Source organism: Rhinolophus hipposideros (assembly GCF_964194185.1).
Source record: "Rhinolophus hipposideros genome assembly, chromosome: 8".
NCBI classification, from domain to species: domain Eukaryota; kingdom Metazoa; phylum Chordata; class Mammalia; order Chiroptera; family Rhinolophidae; genus Rhinolophus; species Rhinolophus hipposideros.
Genome location: NC_138054.1, coordinates 56418706 through 56439737, shown reverse-complemented (window position 1 = coordinate 56439737; position 21032 = coordinate 56418706). Strand labels below are relative to the sequence as shown.

The 21032-nt window shown below is 38.5% G+C and overlaps 1 protein-coding gene across 3 annotated transcripts in view; it reads right to left on the bottom strand.

Moving 5' to 3' along the window:
- The window catches only part of USP24 (ubiquitin specific peptidase 24), a 128408-nt gene that overhangs the window by 8692 nt on the left and 98684 nt on the right, over positions 1–21032 (bottom strand). For all 3 annotated transcript variants that reach the window (XM_081055781.1, XM_081055780.1, XM_081055779.1), the window contains exons 52-63: positions 20430–20580; positions 19381–19476; positions 18643–18746; positions 16994–17107; positions 12829–12925; positions 10407–10523; positions 9877–9969; positions 8222–8324; positions 6300–6421; positions 5344–5457; positions 3043–3108; positions 1178–1244 (exon numbers count right to left, since the gene is read on the bottom strand). In XM_081055781.1, coding sequence (XP_080911907.1) covers positions 1178–1244; positions 3043–3108; positions 5344–5457; positions 6300–6421; positions 8222–8324; positions 9877–9969; positions 10407–10523; positions 12829–12925; positions 16994–17107; positions 18643–18746; positions 19381–19476; positions 20430–20580 — 1244 coding nt within the window. The remainder of the gene's footprint in view (positions 1–1177; positions 1245–3042; positions 3109–5343; positions 5458–6299; positions 6422–8221; positions 8325–9876; positions 9970–10406; positions 10524–12828; positions 12926–16993; positions 17108–18642; positions 18747–19380; positions 19477–20429; positions 20581–21032) is intronic.

Sequence of the window (21032 nt, the reverse complement as noted above, 5' to 3'; positions counted from 1 at the left end):
AGCAATATCAGCGCTCTTGTTCTGAAAACCTACAACAAGCTACTTTGATAAGCAGATGAGGAACCTCATTAAAAGCATGGTGATGCTCATCAATACCGTGTTTCCCCAAAAATAAGACACATTAGAGCTGATGGTCAGGCTAGGTCTTATTTTTGGGGAAACACGGTAGGATCCCCCAAATTCTAATGGGTAGAAACACGAAACAGTATTCAAGAAACATGTGATGGTGAAAGTTTGACTTTTAGGAGAACTGAAGAGAACTGAAATTTATACTAGCTGATTATTTACCTAGAGACCTCCAAACTTTTCCACCCACCACGCTGACAGAAGAGTAGTTACAACCCTTTTAGTATGATAAATGGAAATTTATGCTATTAGTTCAGTTCAACAAATATTTCCTGTTCTGGGCTTGGGGATTTAAAGGTAAATAATACTTGGTCCCTGCTCTTTAGGAGTGTATGGTCTGTAAGCGCCAGAGAGCCTGGGCTGCTCTGAGGAGAGTACACCGTTCCAAAGGGGTGGCGTGGAATGTGGTAGCTACAGAACTTTTTAGCTTGTTTCTTTTCTTCGATAAAAGGAGGTCCTAAATCTTTTCTTGATACGTAGTGAAATCTAAAATGGCTCAGATAAAGTGGAAATACATGTGGATGGTGGGAGCCGAATAAGACTATATATAACCAAACTTTTTCTAAGAAATAGCTCACTAAAGCCACTTTAACCGTCTGAAAAACAGAACTCTGCTCAAAATCTTTTATGAGTAGACAATAGAAATTTGGGTGCATTTATAGCACAGGAAAAAAAAACATCTTATGAACTTGACAATATCCTGAGTCTGAGGTTTTAGTTTTTTCCTTCCCAGGGGCTACAGAATGGAATGAAAGATTTTCTGCATCAGAAAGTAGCCTTTAACTTGTTGAAAACAGTCACAGCACCCCGGAATCTGATCTGACCCAGTAAAAGGACCTCAAGCTGCACTTTACTGACTAAAAGTAGGAGTGTCCAGGGCGAATAAGTCCTCTGGTTTTAATCCTCACGACGAGATGAGGGAGCCCAATGGCACTAATTCTGCAGGACTGCGCACTTCCGTGCGCCAGGGAGGCGGGCAGACCTGTCAGGGAGGAGATCGCTGGACAACAGGCTAGCTGCAACGTTTACTGCTAAGGCCGAGCATACTTGCCTAGTAATCCATTCTCTGTCTCAAACACAAATTTGACTCTCTCTACTTGTATGGGATCTTCAATGACCTTTGAGAGGAAGGAAACAAAGACTGGTCAATAAAAGAAGGAACTTGGGTTACAGCCACTGGTACCTTTTAAGAAAAAAGTCAAGAGATTAATTTCCATTCTAATTTAACAAAACCTAATACAAATATAATGCCTTTGCCATATATCTCAACAATATCTTAAATTTTAAATTTACCATGAAAAACTATTAAGTAATGTCTGAGGATCCATTTATTTCCCAGCGATGTGTTCTTACCAACAACACCTACAGTTCTCCGGGTTATAAGAACATGTGTTTCATGTACCCAAGGATGAGAGGTCTCACTTATTTACCAAAAACGTCCAAGTTTTGCTACAACACACGCTCCGCAAGCTGATGTGGCGGTTTATTCCCTGCCACACAGTGCTGGAGCTACATCTTTCTCCCGCTGTATTCCTACTGCCCATCAGCCAGCAGTGCACTGTGCAGGAAACTAAACGGGTTTGCTGTCGAGCAGAACCACACACAGCCCTACTCCTGTGGGGCAACAACCTTCCAAAGTCTGTAAAAGCACTAGAACCAAAAGGAGGTAAAGAACCAGAAAGATAGGCTTTTTATAAACGGTTTCCATGATGTAGTTCCTTATTCAAAAGTATTTATTAAACGTCTACCCTTTGCCAAGGCGAGGATTAAAGTTGTAGGGATCTAATGCTAGTGTTTCTCATCAGCTCACAAGCAGTCACCAAATTCTATTGATTCTCTTTCCCAAACACCTCTTGGTCTGTCCCGTGCCCCCTCCTACTATGTCTCCTCTCAGTACAGGCCTTGTTACCTCTCACACTCAGACTGCTGCCACAGACGTCTATATGGTTGTCCAATTCCAACCTTGTTTCCTTTTTAAGTCCATCTTGCAAAATCATTGCCAGGCAATCTCTCTAAGACATACATCAGGTCACATAACTCTCCTGCTTAAAACCCTCCCGTGGCTCCCCAGCACTGACTGACAGCAGAGGTTACAAAACAGTTTGGGCCAAATAAAACAGGCAGATAGACAACTTAGCTACCAGGCAGCAGTGTGCAACCTCTGGCCTACAGGAAAAAGCCCATGTGCACTGGTACCCGAAGCCCTTCTGCATCTGGTTTGGACTTCTTTCCTCAAACCTCATTCAGTTCCTACTCCTTCTACTCATACCACTTACAGTTCACTGAGCGTGGGCTAGGGGGCTAGTTGCTTGGCTCAGATCCTCGCCTGTAACTTATTAAAGGGGGGCCTTGGGCAAATTACTCCACCTCTCTGAGTTCCAGTGTCTAATGTAATACTGTATTTCACTGATTATAACTGAAGTTTCCCCCCCTGCACTTGGTATTTCCAAAACTGGGACATATCCTACCATCAGTTACATTATAGTTGCATGGCTCATAAAAAATACTTTTAGTAGTACAGTGACAATCAACCAATCAATGGTGCCTTAGGATTTCAACGATCTGTAGAGCCAGCAATTTACCTTTGATGGTTACTGTGAGGTTTAAACAAGATATATTTGTGCTTAGCAGTTTCCTATCCATAACAGGGCCATCCATTACTCCCTTGCTCTCTGCACCACAACTGCTTGTGCACTGCCTAGCTCCATCACTAAACTGTGAGCCCCTATGAGGTGAAGTTTTATTATTGCTCACCTCTAAATCAGTCAGGCACAAAAAATGACGGCTATGAAGAGGACTCGGTAAGCGCAGACCAAATGAATAGAAAAACAATACAAGGACACAGAACTTTTTATTTATAAACAATGCTGACTAATACACACCTAATACAAATGAAGCAGAATATTTATGACTTACCAATATCTCATGAAGTAGATGGAACGTATTTTTTAACTCATGGGCTGGAGCTGTTTCTAGTTGGTTCTGAAATATTTTTAAAAAGCATAAGAATTCCAGTTAAATCTTCAGTGGAAACCACATTGGAGCGTCAGTCAACAATACTGGACTCAAACCCTAGTTCTACCACTATCTGGCTGACCTTGGGGAGGTCAATTCCTCCCTTTGGGCCTCAGTTTCCCCAAATGCTAAATCTAGGAACTGAAACAACCTCTGCGGTCCTCCAAGCTGCAATACTCTGTGAGGCTTTATTATGGAATTAGGAAGAAGAGAAGGGGAAGGGCAGAAAGAAAAGGAGAGACTTTTAAGTCACTAAATGGGCCCAAATTTATATTTCTATTTCATTTATGCATATCCTATTTTGTTTTCCAGAATATGCTGGTATAGCTATGAGAATGCAAATGAGAATACCCTGAGATAAATATGCTATGAGTGAAGTATAATACATAAGAAAAGTCGGCTTATGAATTGAAAAATCTGCCAAGACACACTAAGTGAAGAAAGCAAGGTTCTGAAAACTCACACTGCTCTGTGCATGTTAATAACCTTATGCATAGATGGGTAGGGAACTAAGGACACTGCATTACAATAGCACACTTCCCAGGTGTCAGGTCTGTAGTATGTCAGCACTTCACACACCACACCTCACTGAATCTTCACAGTCTGTGAAGTCAAGTCATACCTCCTCTCATTTTGCAGAGGAGGAAATTGTCCGAGGTCATACAATTAGTAAACAGTAAAGAGAGGAACTCAGTCACCTCTGATACGGGTCTGTACCGAAAAGGCTGAGGGCAAAACATATTTTAATAAGAGCTGGGAGACAATCCATCAATCACCCGCTACTTGTTAGCACTACACGTATCACTATTATAAATTGTGGTGCACCTAAGAGGGTGTGGCAGAAATTCTGTGGGCAGAAACTACACATATGATGTACATTTACAGAAAGAGGCCTGGAAGGACACATACCAATGTGACAGTATTGGTCCCTAGGGTAAGGTGGAGAGGGGACAAAGAGTGGCTGGTCATGGTCAAAGTGGACTTTGTCCTTACTTGTATGTTTTAATTTGTCACAAAAAAATGCAGTCATTAAAAATTAAAGATTAAAAACTAATAAAAATAGTATGTGTAGGTTTATAGGATTTTCTAGTAATCCCCGGAAAAGCAGTAAACAATATGGTTAACAGCACAGCCCTGTAGCCAGATGGCCCACATTCAAATCCCCACTTTGTTGGTTACAAGTTGTGTAGCAAGACCCTGGGCAAGTTATTTAGTCTCAGCCTCAATTTCTTCAACTGTAAAATGGTGATAATAATAGTACTGTGTTTCCCCAAAAATAAGACCTAGCTGGACCATCAGCTCTAATGCGTCTTTTGAAGCAAAAATTAATATAAGACCTCGTCTTATTTTAATATATCAGACTGGGTATAGTATAATATAATATAATATAATATAATATAATATAATATAATATATCTAATATAACATAATATAATATTACTGGGTCTTATAATAATTTTTGCTCCAAAAGATGCATTAGAGCTGATGGTCCAGCTCAGGTCTTATTTTTGGGTAAACACGGTATCTATCTCATAGGACTACTTCTTGAGAATTGAGTTAAATACATGGTATACTTGGAACAGTGTGTGATATCTAGTAAGTACAGCATAAGTAGTGGCAACTACTATATTGATCAGAGTTTCATAATGAACTATATTACTATTTCAGAAGGTGATAAAAACCTAAGTTTGCTTTTTAAAATGTTGCAGGGGGTGATAATCTCCAACTGGAAAACATTTTACACAACAGTGGTGACTACAGCATTTTGAACTACAAAGTATTCTTAACAGTCAAAAACTGAACCAAAAGCAAACATATATCATTAGGAAGGGAGTGGTTAGGTAAATCATGGTACATGAGAGGATGAAATATTATACTTGCATATAACTTTTAATGATATGGGAAATACTTAAAATGTCAAGTGAAAAAAGACCAAATCATACAGACAATAAATTCCCAATTATGTTAAAATAACATGCACAGAAAATAAAAGGGAAACGTAATTGTTCATGGTGATTATCAATGAATGATGGGATTCTGAGTTCTTTATTTTTCGTTTTTTTAAGGAGGCTGTATTATTTTTATGATTAGGAAAAACAATTAAGGTTATTAAAAGAAGCGTATCAATTGTGAGCAAAGGATTACTTCCCGAGTCTCAAGCGCCAGCTGTCAGGCTATCACTAGGTTTAAGTGAGGTCTTACCTTAATGAAGTGCAACATAGTGAAGGAAAAATGTTCATTACAGAAGCAGCAGTACACCACCATCTCAATGAGTGCTAAGAGCGAGCCCGTCAGCTCTCGTAAAGCAAACATTACCTAGTGGGAGGGTATAAAAGGAGTAAGCTTTTCTCCTGTCAGTTATCGATAGGTTGTTTCTGGCTTTAACTGAAATTTACTCAGATTTACTGTCGTCAACATTGCCTCAAAATAGGGGTTTTTAACTGCTAAAGCCCTATGGAGAGATTTCAGGGAGTCTAGGTCTGTCTGAAATTTAACACAATTTTGTGCAAATGTGCATTTTTCTTGAGAGTCACTTTCATCAGATTTTCAAAGGTAAATGTCCCCCCAATTAAAATAATTACTGATAGATCCAAAAAATACATAATGTTAAGCATAAAAAAAGGAGATATACAGCATAGCACTGTTGATATTGTTAAAAAACCAGTATGATATACTGCTCATATAGGATTGCAAGATTAAATTCTCAAGAAGGGGTGACTCTAGATAGATGGGGAAGCGACTGGATTACAGACAGAACACATAGCGTGTGCCATAGTGAGGGCTCCCATACTCCCGAAGTTTAAAAAAACGTGTGCTTCAGAGTTGTAGTATTCCAGGACCAGGGACACACAAGAGAGATTGGGAACAAAACCCTCTGACAATAACTGTGACTGGTGAGGTGCAATTTACCTCCTGGGACCTAGGGGGCAATGAACTGGGCTGGACATGGAGGTCCAATTCTTGGGTGCAGAGAAGACTAATATTCTCTTCAATTGATTCCTTCTGACACATACATAGGAAGAAAAATTAACTTGAAAGAATCATTTCTTCTCTTCAAAATACTCTTCTTCATCAGAAAATGTAACTAGTAACAAAAGGTGTTTTTCCTCAAGTAGGAGAAATAAAAAGAAAACGGTTTTAGAAGAACAAATACATACCTCTAACAGGTAAGGTTTCCCTTCAGACAAGAACAGCAAGGCTTCTACTTCCTCGTGGAGGGGCAGCAGAGGGCTTGAGGGAGCAATGCTAATAGGCGGCCGTTGTTTAAATATACCAGGAGCTTTAGGAGACCAAAGAAACGAAACCTGTCTCACTTGACGTTATTTCATGAAACAGCCATCTACAAGGTAAAGCGATTCTCTCAAGACTCACACACACAACTGCTGAGTATTATAACCTGTTCCTTCACAGCCCAGTGAGGCAGCCAGACATGTAGAAAGGAGAAAATGTTTACCTATTTCTTTCAATGTCTGCATAAGCTGTAGGTTTGACTATTAAGATCTCTAGATTCCTAGTGATCCCCACCCAAGACAATCTTTCAAAAAGGCAAACATATAAAATACATATGAAGAAAAATGTCCATTATGGCTCTGAAGAGACACTGAACGTGATACTTTTGTTCCTTACACAACTGTCCTCAAATAATGGCCAACACCACCTATGTTAAGCAGAATCAACCACATGGAAGGGGTTACCTCATTTGCTAGGAAAATGAAGACTCATACTGTAATTTTCTTTCTTCTTCTTTTTTTTAAGTGTGTTTTTCCAGGACCCATCAGCTCTAAGTCAAGTAGTTGTTTCAATCTAGTTGTGGAGGGCGCAGCTCAGAGTAGCCCATGTGGGGATCGAATCAGCAACCTTGTTGTTAAGAGCACGGTGCTCTAACCAATGTAGCTAACCAGCCTCCCCCTGTAATTTTCTTTTACGAACATATCTGAACAAACGAAATAGGTAGCTTTGTCTTTTTAGATGAATGAATCAGATTTAGGAAGCAAACTCTACCTCACAACCATCCAAGTGCTCCCACAATGTCCCTTTAGAGAGTCAATAAGCATTTGAAGATCAGAGTGATGCGCAGTGGTTTTTATTTAGTTTCCTGTATTCAGATCTCACTGGTCAGAGGACCCTAAAACTTACTACAGCCTCTGGAGTCAGAGGCTTGCATTCACACACTGGTTGCTGTGCCACTTACTAGCTGTGAGACTTGTGGAAGTTATTAAACCTCTCTCTTAGTTTCCTCTTTTATAGAAAGGTCTAATATCCTCCTCTTAGGTTTGTTGAGGGGATTATAAACACAACGAATAAACTTAAAGCACCACAGAAAGGCACAGAACACAGAAAACATTCAATACTTTTCAGTTGCTTTGTTGTATTATTATTGCAATTGTTGGTGATGTCATGATCAGGCCTAGAAACAGTATAAAAACATAACACACACAAAAACAAACCCCCCAAAACAGCACACACACAGGTTAGAACAGTGAATAACAATAAAGGACAGTTTGCATTTTGCTATATTAAATGAGGACCGAACTATTGGTTCTGGGTGACAAAGTAGGAAATGCTACCAACTATATCTAATATTCAAATACATTTCAACGTCTTAATTTACATCTGAATCCCCTCTGTTTTTACAAAGTACTTTAACCTTAATCTTCAGTGTACCTGGGGGTTATGTTTTTAAAACTCCCATTTTGTACTGAGGATCAGAAAGGTCAGGTGGCTTGGTCAAGTTCACAGCTAGGAGACTCCCACACCTGGGGTATTTTACCATTAGATGAGTTGTGTCAATTATGGTAATGAATGAAGTCCAAATTAGCCTTTAATTCTAGAGTATTTTTTTTTTCCAAACGCTTACTACCCCTCCTTCAAGTAAATTACTTTCTCTTGAGATAAGCTAGCAAAATAAGATGAAATTTAACATGAATTAAAACAAAAATTTTAAGTGCTCCTCAAATACCAAAGAGCCAAATGAGAAATAAGTAATATTCTTTTAATTGCTAACATTATTACTCTCGTGCATTATTGACAAATTTGGTATCTCTTCATTTTTCTGTATTAAAGGTATGTTAAAACTTACCAACATTCCTTTGGGAGGAGACATCTGAATGCAAAACAAGTAAAGCCACTGTATTATGAAGATTCCCAAATTCTCGTGCTTGTGCCGAACTCCATCGACGTATCTGTTGTCAAAGAACATAAAGTGAACGTTTGTGTTTTAGTTAGAAATAACATGAAGATGAAGGGAAAGGATGTGCTGATTCATATTTTGGGCCACAATTACTTCTCAATGTTTGACAGTAAAAGAGGTCAAAGTATAAAAAGCCACAGGTTTTAAGTTACCTTAAGAGTGTTTTTCCCCTTAGACATATTAACTCAGATTCTAAAACAAATCCATTCATGTATTGAGTTTAGGTACTGAGTGCTTAGCATGTGTCAGGTAATGTCCCTGTACCTCAGTATAATGGGGAAACCCATGCGGCCGGAGAAGTGGGGGCCTGGCCCTGCGCTGCCACTCACTGTGCTGTGTGGATGTGGGCGAGTTCCTTCCCGTAACACTGCCAGACCGCTATGTATAGCGGCAGCCACCTGTGCTGCCCGCTGTGAGGTTGTAAGGACCAAACGACAACTTACAAGTGCAAATGTTCGCAATGCTATATGCTCCATAAATGCAAAACAACACTGATTATATGTGAAGCTGAAACAGTGAATTTAAATCAATCGTCATTGTCAATGGAATCCCTGAGGTGGAAGCGCTTGAAGTGAACAATGGATATTGTAAATCTCCACATATCCCTACACAGAGCAGGCCATGGCGTCAGTCCTTGCTTTTTAACTCTGAAAAGTCCTCGCAGCCTGGTGGTCGGCAGGAAGCTGAGAGGAGGCCTGAGCAGCACGTCTGTCCCCTAACAAAGGGAAAATTTTTCTGTGTGATGCATCACATACAAGGGAAACCAGAGCTGGTTCTGAATCCTGGTCCCATGCGTTAGCTTGTGACCTTGAACAAGTCACTTAGCTTCTCTGTGCTGTAACTCAGAATGGGGATGAAACTGCCTATTTTACTGAATTGTGAGTATCAGATGTATAGCATACAGTGACCAGTGTGTCTGGCACACAATAGGCATTCCATAAATAGTATTTATGATTATTGCATATTCACCTTTTGTGTATTTTAAATCTATCAAACAAAAGAAACGTACGTGTAATGGATGGGAGAAACACACCAACACAGAAACTTTAAACAGAAGTCATTTTCATATATCTAAGCATACTATTATTATAAAACAATTTCTCTTTCATTTTCTGAATATGAATAGTAGTGTATCTGCAGCAACATCCTTCAGTGTATAACAGTACAATTGCACAGTTGAATCTAGGCTTGTTATCAACACCCTAGAAGTAACCACCACCCAAACAGCTTTGCTCACAGTCCCAGAGAGCAAGTGGAAGACTCAATGCCACCATTCCTTGCAGGTTTTCAAATCTGCCCAGTCAGAACCCATCTTTCCTATGACACTTCACATTTTGACTGGTACTCCAGTTAGTTATTTCCATGGGTTATTACTGGGAAATACTACAAGAAAAGTGTAAAAATAATTGAACTATAAAGAATTTTAAAGTCTACAGAGTACCAGTACCTGGACTACAATGAAATGAGAAATACATCTCACCCACAGAGAAACAAAGTGGCTATGAAAACCATGGTCATTCACTGGCTGCAGGAGTAGGCATTACCTGATTGTTCTGCCGATTGGCGCCCAGCAGAAAGCTGATCATGTGTCGCAGAGCAGAATGCCTCAGAAGAAGGTCTCCCGCCCTAAGACCTTGCTGTCACAAGATATTGAGAATGACAAATTATATTCCTATCCAGACAAAAATTAGTTTTAAAAACACAGTTACATGAGAAGTTTTAAGGAGTCAGTAACTTTTTCAATGCTATAATTTACATATAGAAAGTATCTGTTAAAAATCAAATTAAAAAAACTCTTGAGTTCCAACAGCCTCCCACTGCTTCATAATGGCTACAAAACATGGAATTACACACTAGTTTTAATGCAGACTTCTGCTATCAATGAGTAAGCACACTGACCTGTATCCGAATTCTTGTAAGTAATATGATCCATGAATCAAGGTTTTTAAGAAATAGTCATAAAACCATATCGTATAGATCCTATATTGACCAGTCTAAATTCTTTCCATGCATAAAATTCCTTTAGACTATCAATCTGTTGTATTAGGAAAAGATGTTAAAAAAAATCATTTACCTTTTGTACAAAAGTGTTGAACAGGAAAAAGTACTGAGCACAGTTTTTACAATTTTCTGGGACATCTTTATCCAACAGAACAAGCAGTACCTCCAGTAACTGGTGAAGGCTTTTTAACTGGTTAGAGGAAAAATGAAATTACATAAAGAAAAATGTAAGACAGACATTTGTAACAGGATTCATTTGAAGTATGTCACCATAAAAACAAAAAGAAAGTCTGGTTCACACACAATCCAGTCTTAGATTCAGATGGATTTATGCTTTGGAGAGCAAAAACAATGATCAATTTTACCTTCCAGGGAAGACTGGTACTATAGAAATAATTAAAAGGAAAGCCGGGTTTTGTTTCCTAGATTTCAGAGTCAAGGGCATGATTCTACTGCCTACTGAGCACATTTTCTGCAGAGCCAATTTCTCTGTCTCTTAAAAAAAAGACGGGGGGGGGGGCGGTTAGAGGGAACATATTTCTGAACCCCTCCCTCCACTAAGCTACTTCTTCACATAGTCACAGATGCAAAGAATAAAAAACACAGACACAGGCATAGGGGCTAGAAATCAAGCCAATGGAGCAAATGGAGAGCAACAGCCTGACAGAATGACAACGGCAATATCAACTCAACTGTGAACTTACTTGAAGGCCCGCTGACGCCTCATGGAAAGCTTTGAAAAACATTTTGTTTGTTTAGAAGCCATTTTGGTTATCACATTGCTTCTTCTTTCCCTCCCACCCCAACTGCTTTTGGACACGTCCCTAGAAATTCACCTGTGATGATCTGAAAATTAAGAGCAGGCTTACTACCCTTGTTAAGTTTATTTCTTCCAGAGATGGTGTTTATAGGCTTTTAAAATATACCCATTTATCCTGTCACACCCATTATAAATACAGTAAAATCTAACATTTATACAGCACTTCATTTTCAAAGTACTTTACAATACAAAGTGGGTGGCAAGAGGCACCATTTCCATTATGGGGGCAAAACTGACAGCAAGTAGAATTTACTGAGGCAAAAGGCTTCCGTGCTTGCGTCCTCCACCTCTTCCCTTTCCATCACCTGTATCCTGTCTCGGGAGTAGGGAGACTGCACTCGTTCAGCCTTTATTTTTTGTCTGGGTTGGTACATGGGAAGAAGGAGGAGGAGAAGAAAGTCCTCAAGTTAAACATCTTAGGAAACTTCCACAGGGGTATTTCAGAGCAATGGTATCCAAACTGACCTAAGCAGCTCCTAATGACCTATTTTATATCTTCTTCTGCATCCAGATAAGGTTTCGTTTGGAAAATGGTTCTGCAGTTTAAGCTAATTGAAAACCATGGACGTAGAGTAAACCTCAGCTTCTTTATGATTCCTGAAATTGACAAGGCAGTTTTCTTCTAGGTCCTTCCTATGGGTCACAGGCTACCTCCTGTTCGTTCTGGCCTGAGCAGAGCCCCTGAGGCTTTCTGGTCTAGCGATGCACCTGACTAAGGCCATGTGGAAGGAACGAAATGCTCGGGTACAAATGCTATATCTGGATTAAACATCTCCTACTTGCTCAAGGTTGCATTCCAAAGTCAACAACTGAATTGAAGCAGCAATTCCTAGAATTTGCATTTAGTTCATTGAGACACAATGTCTCCAGCCAATGTTTATAAGGAGCCAATTAGTTCTGAAAATAAATAACATTTTTCAAAGTTTTCCATGTAGTGTCAGCTGTTTAAAACAGCAAATGTGGGAAGTACCTGCTGTATTTTCTAGCACTTAATAACAGATTGAATAATCAGACTTACAATGTATGTCAATTATTTCCCTAAGTCTTAAAATCTTTGGGGACTGAGGATGGTAATAAACACCATGATTTGTTTTGGTGTATGTGAAATTGTGAACCAGAAAATATGTTACAGAAAATAAAATTAGGAGAAAAAGAAATTCAGAGGAGCAGGAACAGGTTAGGGAATAATGGAGACAAATGAAGGAACTGTTTTGGCCAATGCCCTTGGGTGATTGGCATTCTTTGGGCTGGTTGACAATTGACGGTTTACGTCATAAAAATAGCTTATGAGGAAAGAGACAAAGCCAGGGGTGGCTCAAAATGTCTGTGGGTCTAGATTAGAGTCTCTAGGCCCAGGTTAGTCTCATTTCAGGGGGATCTAATACAAATACTTGAGAGAAGACTTTGAAACGGGACGGTTTTAGAGAGGAAATCCTGAAGCAGACCAAAGCAGACCTGAATTCCTGGCCTACCTTGGTGGTTTCTGGGATATGAGGAGGAAAAGTCAGAATGCCTTCTACCCGGGCATTTATCAATAGAAAGCTGGTTCACAGAAAGTGCATTTTATGTGGCAAAATTACCAGATTCCAACCATAGGCTCTCTTTCTTATTATGTGCAATTTAAAACAGTTAGTAAAAACAGAATGTATAAATAAAATTTAAAAATGAGACTGACCTTATCCTGATAAAACAAGGCACTGTCTAGCGTTTTCTCCAGAATGGTGGCCACAGCAACTCGTACTTCTCTCACATTGCACTCCAACAAGAATATCCTAAAATAAAAAAGTGTGGTGTAAAAAAGCAGGACAGATTTCTATAAGTCAACCTTCCCAACGTGGGTCCCACTTGTTATGCAAGAAACAAGATTACTCCAGATGTTTAGTTTAAGTCTTCTGAGAACATAGCCACCTCTCAGGCCACCACGAAGCAGGAAGTCCAAACAGGAAAACAAGACCCCTGAACACTGAAAAATGGAGTTTTCTTCCTTCTTCTTTCTCTAAAATGAGTACCTGTATAAATTTGGACTTAAAGAGACATGAAAGCAAAGAACCTAGAATTTTATAAATTCTGTTCACTCAGGAGCAGTTCTCCCTAGCATCCCTTCAATTTCTCAGAATAAGATATTAATTAAAGTTCTGAGTCAAGATAGCACCTCCTAATTCCCCTGTGCACCTATATCCTTTTACTTTCCTTTCCTCAACCCTTATTACTTAGTCCTCATAGAAGCTTTGGAGGCTGAAAAGGTCCTGCTTCCTTCCTTTCTCCTTCCCTTCTTCTATGATGATGATGGTTACGGCAGTTAAGGTTTATCAGGCACTTCCATTTTATCTGGCATTTCTAATGTTGCAGTCAGATACTACACTATGTACTGCAAATGCATCATCTAAATCAATCCTTTACACAACCAGTGTGTAGAAGAGGCAGTCTCAGATGTCGGGGAGGGCATGGTCAGGCAGAAATATCTGCTCTCTGGGGCTGTTGTGACATAACCCTAATGTAAGTCGAGGTATCTGTATTTCTTTATAGGGCATTCTCATTATTCCATGAGAAGGATATAAATACAACATAATTTTGAGGACCCAAGTCTTCCTTCAGGTGACAGCAGTGAGAGCGGTTCTGGTCTCTGAGTGCAGCATTTGCATTTCCTTCCTCTGCTCCCAAGAGTATGCCTGTAACTCTGTCCTCTTTCTCTCAATAGAAAGAAGAAAGTGGAGCTTTCTGAGGTCGCTTCTCCTGCTCACTCCATGTCAGTGTGAATGCTGTTTTAACTACCTAATCTGAACCAGACAGATAAGACTGTGTTCAAAATCTACCAAGATTCCAAAAAAGGAGGTGGTGGGGAAAAGGAACCATTATAGAATGCTATATATGGAACTCGTTTGGATCCTGATTTGTATAAACATTTTTTATGTAAACACATAAAGTAACATTTTTGAGGAAAATGAATATAAACTGGGTATAGGATGATATGAAGGAATTATTATTTTTGTTTAGTGTGACAATGGTGCTTATTTTTTTAAAAAACTTTACCTGTTAGAGATACATGCTGAAAATTTTGTAGTGAAATTATATGTCTGAAATCTACTCTTTAAAATACTTCAGAGGAAAACAAAGCACGCATGTGAGTATGTGTGTGGGAGTTGGGACAGACACACAAGATTGGCCAAGTGTGGACAACCTGAACAGGAGAATGGGTACAGCGGTTCATTATTCTGTCTACTTTGGTGTACGTTTAAAAATTTCCACAAAAAAAGATTTTTAAAAGTACCCTTCATGTTAGTAGTTTTAATTCCCTTAGATCAACTTGCAAGCAATATTTACTAATTTAATTTTTCACAATTATAATTACCTTTAAAAATTGCCTAAGAAAAGGATGCCACTGAGAAGCTGGCCTGCGAGGCAACACCCTCTTCACATTTACAGCTACTAAAATATTAGTACAGTTTATGTTTATTGTTTAGTTGTAACAATGATAATCTATCTTTTTTTTTTTTTTAATTTTATTAAACCCTATTAGCCCTATTAGGTTTTTTTTTTTTTTTTTTTTTTTTGGTTTTTGAGAGCCCACTGGCCCATGTGGGAATCGAACCAGCAGCCTTCGGAGTTAGGAGCATAGAGCTCTAACCACCTGCGCCACCCGGCCGGCCCAATGATACTCTATCTTTAAAGTACTAAACAAGTAAGTAATAAGACAAAGAATATTAATTCCTGAAGAATATGAAATCGTAGGAATTGATACTGATGAGTGATTGAGCTTTATAAAGAAAGACTAAATATAATGAACTCTACCAGGAAAAATTTAGATTAGGTGATTCATTGGGATTCCTTACCATCAGGAATTCTAAGAAATCAAAAATACTATTACTAATACCAAAGAAGTTACTGAGCTTCTCTGGGAATATTTAAAAGCAAGCCCATTTGGATGTAACGGAGTGAACTAAATATTTGCCATGTTCCTTCAAACTGGATGATTCTATGACATTCTACTGCCTAACACAATACTCGGGAGTCCTTCCAATGGGAAGATATTTTGGAATTCAGCTGGAAAAATGGGTAAAAAGTTATCTGTAATGCAAACTCTGAAGAGACAGGCAATGTTCATGTTCTCTCTTTGTGAAATACCTGCATGTATGCATGCACGAACACTGGAGTCTTACTGTTTGCCAAGATCTCCGTGCACAGTAGGGAACAAAACAGACATAGCATCTGCCTTAACAAAACTGAAATTTAGTGAGGGAGACGTGCAAAACAACAGAGCAGATGAACAGGGCAGACCTATTGTAGACTGGGTGATTAGGAGTGAACAGCCTCTCTGACAGCTGAAGGATAAGAAGACTACACAAAGCGTGGAAGGGAGAATGTTCTAGCTAGAGGGAATATCAGGCTCAAGGGTTTTTAGGCAGGAAAAAAGCTTAGTGTGGCTGAAGGAATCAACAAGCCAGTGAATGATAAGCATGCAGGAAAGCGAAACAAGGGAAGCCTGGAAGGACAGACAAAGATCATATTCAAGCAAGGCCTTGTGGGTTATGGTGAGGATTTTGGATTTTATGACGAATGCGATGGGAATCCACTGAAGAATTTTTAAGCAGAGAAGTAACATGATCTAATTTGTTTTAAAAGAACACTTTTGTTGCTGTATGAAGTAGAGGAAGGAGAGGTAGAGATACCACACAGGCAAATAAACAAATGTCTGAAGCTTGGACCTAGAGGTGAAGGTGATATTGGATCATGAGCTTCAGTGACATTTCTAAGTTGCCACAAGACTCTGGATCTCCCCATGGGAAGGAACTTGCATTTCTGAATTCCCTATTATTGTCTGTTTTAAGGTGACAGACACTAAAGTATATCTGTACACTCACAGAAGTGACCCAGTAGAAAATTCTGGAAAGTAATGATGCAGGAATGAGAGTTGATAATTAAAGGGCCAACTTCCTTGAGAAGATTTGCTCATGTAGAGAGATTCATCTTGAGAGGAGAGAAGACAGTTCCTCCATGATAAGAAAGGAATGGAGAAGACGAAACAGCGTCTGGTAGGTATGCAATTTGTGATGGGGGATGGGGTCTGCTTATCTGTTAATCTTACTTTCTCAGTGAAGTCTGAGGCAAGGTCATTAGCTAGAAGAGGGGTGAGTGGGCCTGGCATGACTGAGGAGTGAGAAAGTACAACTGAGGCAGGGAGAAGGAAGAGCCCACTGTGGATAAAGGACACTGGCCAGAGAGATCGAGGCGCTTGTCAGGGCCTCCATATGAATGCTGAACTCCCTGAGGATAAGAGAATAATTGGGAGTAAAATGTAAAAACATTAACAGTGATTGGAGCATCTCAAATCTAAAAAGCAACATTTAAAAAAAATTATAGGTACATAGGAAACATACTCTTATAGATATTATACTATCAGATTTTTGAAAATACTTTAGCCAGAATCCAAACACAGTTGGACAATACTGTGGTATTACTGTGTAGTAACCTAGGATTATTGACCTCTTGACCTTGCCACCAGACTGTGAGTCCCTGAGGGAAGAGACTTCTGTTTGGAATCCCCTGAGTCACAGCAGGGTTTCAGGACATGCTTGCCTGTGACCACTTGGTTATCTGCACACATGCTCTCCTTACTTTCAATGAACACCCTGTCTGAATCTAGTCCAACAGACATGATTTTGGAAATGAATTTGGTGTGACCTGAATGATTTCCTTACTGCTTCCTCAGTGAAGACAGTTTAAAATTGATTCCAATCAGAAAAATAATTTCAAGCTGAAATAAGAAGAGCTACAAGAAACTTGAGTTCCAAATCACTAAAAGAGATACAAATTTCTTTTAATTAAAAGATCTTGACACTTACTTTATCAATTCTCGTCCTTCAGAACTAATAAAATATTCAACTAGCCACTGACAAGCATCAAAACTTTTTGAAAGTAATGCTTCAATAGTGGCAATCCATTCTTCAGTGTCAACCCTTTAAAACAACAAAGAAAATGATGTTAGGAGTAGGACCCCAGCAATTAACCCCATGGAGCATCGAGACAGTTAAGAAATTTTCATTTGGGGGGATGTGGAAGGTAAGTTAAGTGTTCAGTGCTGCTGACTCCCATGGCTCCACACACCCAGAAGCCAGCGCTTTGCATTCACAGGTCCTTGTGGTGTCTCATCCTCCCGCTCCCGTGTGAACAGACTTAAGTCTTAGACTTGAAGTTCTATCTTCTACAGCTTCTTCAAAAAACTTCAATTGCAAAAAAACGCCTGAACATTTTGTTTTGCTTAATTTTCATTCACAAAATGCCCACTTTCAATACTTTACTGTTACAATTATTAATATGCTGTTTTATGGAATAAAAATATTTGGACAGAAAAAAGGTTCAATGACTATACTATCCATGCCTTTATACCACCCCTTCTAGTCCCTCTCAGTAAATATAAACAGTAAATATAAACAAAACTGAAATAGTGTGTGCAATGTGTGGACAGCTTGAGCAAATTTCACAATTAAAAAATAACCAAATGAATTTCCTTAGTCAATCCTATGCTAGACATTACAAGAAACACATTATTTCTTATTTTTCAATCAATTAATAAAGACTGATATCACTTAATATATCTTTGATTATTACACATAAAAACGAAATGTCATTATATTTGTTTTCATCTCAGGTTTCTTCATTGCAAAATCTTTCCAAAAACCTCTCCGTACTTGGAGAAGCTCACTGCTAATGAGAGAGAAAAGACTGAGAATTTCCAGGTCTTCTAACTGTAACTGGTCTCCTTACCCTGAGTCTCCCTTGCTCCAGATATATCCTACAAACCCATGCACAACCATCTTCACTCTTCACTCACTTATTCATCATAGAACAGCTATTTACCCAGAACCTACAATGTGTCAAGCACCTTTCCAGGGAAAAACCAATAATGAATAATATGCAATCAAAGTGGAGAGTTTCTATGGCATCACTCTGAACATACAGCCCCCCTGTTCAAAAACCCCCCACGATCTCCCACTGAACAAAGCCCAAACTCCCTTCTCTGGCACTCACGGCACTCAGTGATCTCATCCAAACCCAACATTCGGTCTCAGCTCAGGTGAGTTCCTTAAATGTACAAATAAAACTAGTCCTTTACGGTTCCTTAAGCAAGCCTTGCCTGTTACTCAGGCTTTTCCCTTCCACATAGAATACCTGTTTCTCTACTTTTGCCTTTCCAAGTCCTCTGAGAATATGGATGTCTTTAATGCCTAATCCATCCCCATATCTGGATACGATTTTCCAAAGATGTACAGCATTTATGCCTTGCGTCTCATTACTGCTTTGTTTAATCTCTCTCTCCTACTGGATTAGAAATTCCTTAAAGATAGGAGCCATGTCTTAATCATCTGAAAATATTAGGTAGCTGTCGTCAACTACCTAAAAAAATGTCTTGAAAAGCTGAATTTATAAATCCAATTTTAACTGAATTAATCAGTGCTTTTTGCCACAACAATCAAAACATATCACTGCTTACCTGAGTTTTTTCTTTGTTCGTAGATAAGTTTGAAAAAGGAATTGAATGGCAAGTTGTAAGCTCACTTTTGCCATGCAAGGATAGTATGGATGCTTTAATTTAGTCTGAGAGAGACGAAGAAAAAAGAGGATATTTTTCATAGAAGTTTTATCGATTATTACACATTGTTATGATAAAATACTAATAAGAAAAATCCAACCAGTTCATTATAGAAAATATTCTAGTTAAACTTTAGGAAAGGTTAATAAAGACATATTCTTCATTTCTTTTATGAAGCCCTCTCAAAGTTGAGTCTTTAAACCACAGGATGTTAAGTAATCTATTAATAGATTAAGAAAGTTTTCCCCTTAGCAAATTATAATCATGGTATTCAAGAAAAGAGAAATACTTGGAAGTAATAATGTCTGATTACAAATTAGGAAAAATTAATCTCCACAAAGTCCAATATCCATTGACATCACCTCTTGGCTACTCTTAGATTTGTTACCAAATTTAAATAGGAGCACTTAAAAAAGCCAGTATGTGGAAACCCACACCCATTCACAATCTGCATCATACATTCTGAACACTGCCTGTATTTTAGTATCAGCCAATAAGTGACACATTTGTGGAAATTTTCTTTTTCCATCTAATCTAAATGTTAACTGAGAGTGAGCATGAGTCACGGAGTATTTAGCTAAGTGATATTTAACTATAATTCTTTCTTATTTTTTTAGTAATAATTCAGATAGCACTTACAGCATTCAATGAAGCTAGAGACAAAACAAAACTGAAATAATCACTACTGTACACATCTCTATTCTTCATAAACTTGAGGTTTTCATCTCTCACCATCTACAAGAGAAAATCAATAATTATTTTTTAAAAAGGGGTAAAACATTTAACATGTGGAAGACATTTTAGTGATACCTTAGGTAAAAAGGGTTTATAGAAACCCGCTCTCAAACTCTGAATTTTTAAAAAGAAGAGAAGAAAATCTTCCTTTCAAATATAAGATGCTGTAAAAAGGTGAATTATTATTCATTAAAGCAAACCCTTTTGGGAAATTTAGGAAAACTACCATGTGAAGGACAACTGAATTTTAACGTATTATTTTGGCTAGGAAGGGACAGACAGACCTTTCTCAAGTACAACTAACTCCACGCTTTCCTTGTACCAGATGGCTTCATTTTCTTTCTCTTAATGAAAGGTTCCACATTTTTCTTAAATTCTCTGGTTCTGGTTATTCAACTTTCGATTACTTAGTGTATAAAGTCTGGACTGGGTAGCAGACAGTTTGAATTTAAATCCTGGCTCTGTGACATAGGCAGGTCATTTCTGCTTCTCTGAGTCTCATTTTTTTCCATCTGAAAATGGAAATAAAACCTGCTACTTCACATGAGTGTTTTAAGAATTAGGGATTTGTGTAAAGCATGTAGCACAAAATAGGTATTCAATAACGAATGGTCCTCATTACCATATTAGTTTAACCCCCACGTTATGAACCTTAACTTATTTTTCTCTCCAGATACAGTAAGTTAATTTCAGTAGTGCCCACTCCCTTCCCTGTTTCTCTGCAGCTGTCAGTCACACAGCTGGTCAATGCCGGTGCTGCTCAATCTTGAGTCTGCAGCCATATCTGTGACGTGGTACGTGAAAGATGCATGTCACAAGGCAGGTTAAGAAGATGTGGCACTAGAAGTATGGCTAAGTCCACAAGAAGGCTGGCGGCAGTACTTCTGGATGTGTAAGATAGATTCTGACACTTACATGGATTTCTTCCTTAGAATTTTTTATACATTTCTTACCTGGTATATTCGAACAGGCATTTTTTCCACAAACAGTCCTTTCTTCTCGCCTTTTTTAACCAGCTTGGTTAGAATAGAGAGCCGGTCATTGTTAGGTCTATGGGGCCGAGGAGATGACTGAGGTGAAATTTCTGGTGAAGACGGTGCTGACCTAAGAGACAGAATCAGAAAACTATTTGTCTCGTATAAAGTGGCTGCTGTTTCAGTTGTTGCTATAACCTTACATACCTACATAAACAGGGTACTAGACTTAAAAATAGATTGCATACTTTCCTGATTCAATATATTAAATGCAAATTACAGAGAATAGGATTAAAAAACACTTTCTGACGGTGATGGCATAGTACTCACTATACTTTGAACATAAGGTATATTCAATACATGCTCAGATTAAAAAAAACTCAGTTCTGGAATGAAATAACTTATATGGCTTTTTCTAAATACAAAATAACTTCTTGCCAAGGAAATAATGACCAAGTAGTAATAAAAGGCAAGGAAAAGGATAGAATGATTTACTTATTTTCTTTTTAGACTCTCTCTTTATCTTAGCAAATTACCTTTAAATCCCAAAGAGTATAAAGATTACAATATCATCTACAGAAA